General features: G+C 33.0%; 1 protein-coding gene across 9 annotated transcripts in view; it reads left to right on the plus strand.

Annotated features, from left to right (window-relative positions):
* The window catches only part of TAF1D (TATA-box binding protein associated factor, RNA polymerase I, D), a 7,517-nt gene that overhangs the window by 3,746 nt on the left and 830 nt on the right, over positions 1 to 2,941 (plus strand). For 3 of the 9 annotated variants that reach the window (XR_001515226.1, XR_001515225.1, XR_001515224.1), the window contains exons 4-7: positions 312 to 487; positions 770 to 830; positions 1,186 to 1,355; positions 2,053 to 2,097. Coding sequence is in view for 4 of the 9 variants with exons in the window: in XM_015569263.1 (XP_015424749.1) it covers positions 312 to 487; positions 770 to 830; positions 1,186 to 1,323 (375 nt within the window). In the remaining 5 variants the exon portion in view is untranslated. Of the gene's footprint in view, positions 1 to 311; positions 488 to 769; positions 831 to 1,185; positions 1,494 to 2,052; positions 2,098 to 2,941 lie in introns of those variants that run through there. The other 6 variants (XR_001515228.1, XM_015569265.1, XM_015569266.1 and 3 more) reach the window with 4 other exon arrangements.

Genomic DNA, 2,941 nt, shown 5'->3' on the forward strand with positions numbered 1-2,941 from the left:
CTTATTTAAAAGCAATAGAAAAATAACCCCAGGTGGGGTTAAAAGATTGTTTATCTGCATTTAAGTCTAGTAATTCCCAAACATACGATTTGTTCTTGGTTGTGCCAACTTCAGTAAGTTTGATAATTTTCTAGGTAGCAGTGAGTTTTACATTCAGTATTTGTTGTATTACATGAGTTGCATATGGCAGAGTAGTTAAATCAAAATCACTGAGAGTTCTTGTAAGGGGGTCCTTGCTGTTTTGGAACACACCTCTGTTGAGGGGTGGAGGAAAGTGTTAGTTTGTAAGGCTGTGACTTTCTGATTTGTAGCAAGCAGTGGCAAGAGGATTTTTCAACTACCTTGAAAAACTGAAATATGAATACCACCTTAAGGAATCCTTAAATCAGATGAATGTTGGTGAAGATTTAGAAAAAGAAGACCTTGATAGTCGTAGATATAAATACTTGGATGATGATGGATCGATCTCTCCTATTGAAGAGTCAGCGTAAGTTTAATCATGTCAAATTGTTTTTTATTAATGCTCATTCATCCTTATGCTTTTAATTTGTTCATACTTTAATAATGATGGGAGCAAAGATACATTAGGCCATTTGGGTTATTACAGTTGAGCTATGAGCTTGGCACATGAGAGCCAATTTTGGGTGTTATACATGACAGTGTAATTTTCCTCCTTGACTAGTATAGCTATTTTGTGTGTAGTAACTATATAATATACTATTTATTGGGTTATAGAGGATTTAGTCATCTGATATTTTGAATATTGCAGAGAAGAAGATGAGGTTGCTACAAATCTTGGACGTGATGATGAATGTGATATCAAATTGGTGGTAAGTGACATTTTTATCCTGTTTCCTTTTGGGAGGGTGCCTCAGATGGTACAGGAAGAATTTTATCCAGTAGTTACTGTCTTACAGTCCCTGTTTAATTTTGGAAAGGCTATAATACATTTGGTGCAGGAAATGCAAGAATAAAAATGCTTTTTGGGTAGTTTAGTGTGACATGGACTTTTTAGTACTATTGTTAGGTTTGCTATAGGCTATCAAGTGAGAATAAAAGCAAAAGTTAATTGGATTTTTAACATCTTGGATGTCTTCATGTTGAAATCATCTAGAACTCAGTTATGTGTAATTACTAAAGCAATAAAGTTTTAGTTATTGCTTAATATTGGTATCTTTTATGCAGGAGAATAATTATTTCATAATAAGTTCTGAATTACCAAAGAAGATGAATGTATATTTAGAGCAAGAATACACTGAAGACGTTGCTTTGTCTAAAAAGAGAGTATCAAAGTCTAAAAACATTGGACAGAAGACAGAGTGACCTGAAAAGGAGATACGAACGTGAATGTCAAGGTAAAGAGACTAGAGAAAAAGAAACTACAGAAAGTAAAGATATGAATATATATGCCAGTCCAGTGATAAAACTGCCACGATGAAAATAAAAAGAACCTCTGAACAAATTTGTGAAAGAAACTGCTAAAGAAGTAATTATTAAGAAAAATTGAAGTGAAATTGTGCATGTACAAAAAATTTGAGAGGTATTATTTGAGCACTGAATCAAAGTATAGAGATTGTAATCCTAAAAATAAAATCTTATCACTAATGAATGGCAACAAGTCACCCTTCTTAGGATATCTGAAACCCTTACTGTATTTTTATTCAGACAGAAGTGACCTTTATTGTCAAATGTTCAGTGCTGATAAGAATTTAATAATTTCCCCTTAACAGCCTGGAATACTATCAGTGTCTTTTGTCGCCATAAATATTACTGATTATATTGCTAAATATACTGCATTTCACAATAGCACTTGTGTTTGTTTTTGTAATTTGTGGACAAAAACTACATACAGGTGCTAAAAATAAAGCCTCTTTTGCAACCCAGAACTCATTGCTCAGTATGAGTTTTGATACATATAAGAAGGAACATACCTAAAACACTGGTTCCGGGATTGTAGGATTAATAATATAAGAGAAATACCAACCGTACTGCTTTAGTATTTTTATTTTGCTGTTGATAACACTATAACAAAGTTGGCTTTTTTATTATTAGGGTTTTATCTTGAGAACACTATCTGGATTTATGTCAACTCTTTAGGTGAGTTTTTGGATCAGATTTGTTTAAATGTAGCACATTCTCAGATAATAGAAATCTCCACAAGTTTCATTATTAAAAGACTTTTTGCCAATTTTTAACTTCTGATTAGGACACGATTTCAGAAAATGAATCTTGGGAATCACTGTTATATAGGGATACTGTGCCAGCTTCACTTTATTTGTAGGAAAGGGTCCCAAAACTGGCAGTTGGGCTATAGAGGTACATTTAATACTAGAAGTGACTACACAGGACACGACTTTGTAAGTTTAGATGGCATAAGTTTTCAAATGGTAACATAAATATAGCCACAGTAAAACTTTTCCTATATTTTTATATTTGATAAGTAGCTAAGGGGAAGATTATTTTATATAGATCTTCATTTCTGAGGCAAAAAAATTCTGTTAACTTTGCTGTGTAATCTGGGAATTTCATAGGCGAAAGATGGCAGTACCAAAATTCACAAAAATCAATTTATACATGGATATTTTACCTTTGGGTTTCACCTCTAGCTATCTAGAGTAGCTACTTGCCATTTTGTATGTTTTTTTGGGTGGGGTCAGAATGTACTTTCTGTGCAGCATTGTTAGAATCTTTTGTGATTAATTTTATGGGATAATTTTATTACAAATGTGAAGATGTTTGACTACTATAATTTTGAGTTTAAATGATTGGAGCAGATCAGTTCTCATTGTCTTCCTATGGAAACTTAGGTTTGCTTATGCCTTTTTTTTTTTTAAATATATTTTATTGAGTTTTTACAGAGAGGAAAGGAGAGGAATAGAGAGTTAGAAACATCGATGAGAGAGAAACATTGATCAGCTGCCTCCTGCACACTCCCTACTGG

This window comes from Myotis davidii, unplaced genomic scaffold (assembly GCF_000327345.1).
Source record: "Myotis davidii unplaced genomic scaffold, ASM32734v1 scaffold345, whole genome shotgun sequence".
Lineage (NCBI taxonomy): Eukaryota > Metazoa > Chordata > Mammalia > Chiroptera > Vespertilionidae > Myotis > Myotis davidii.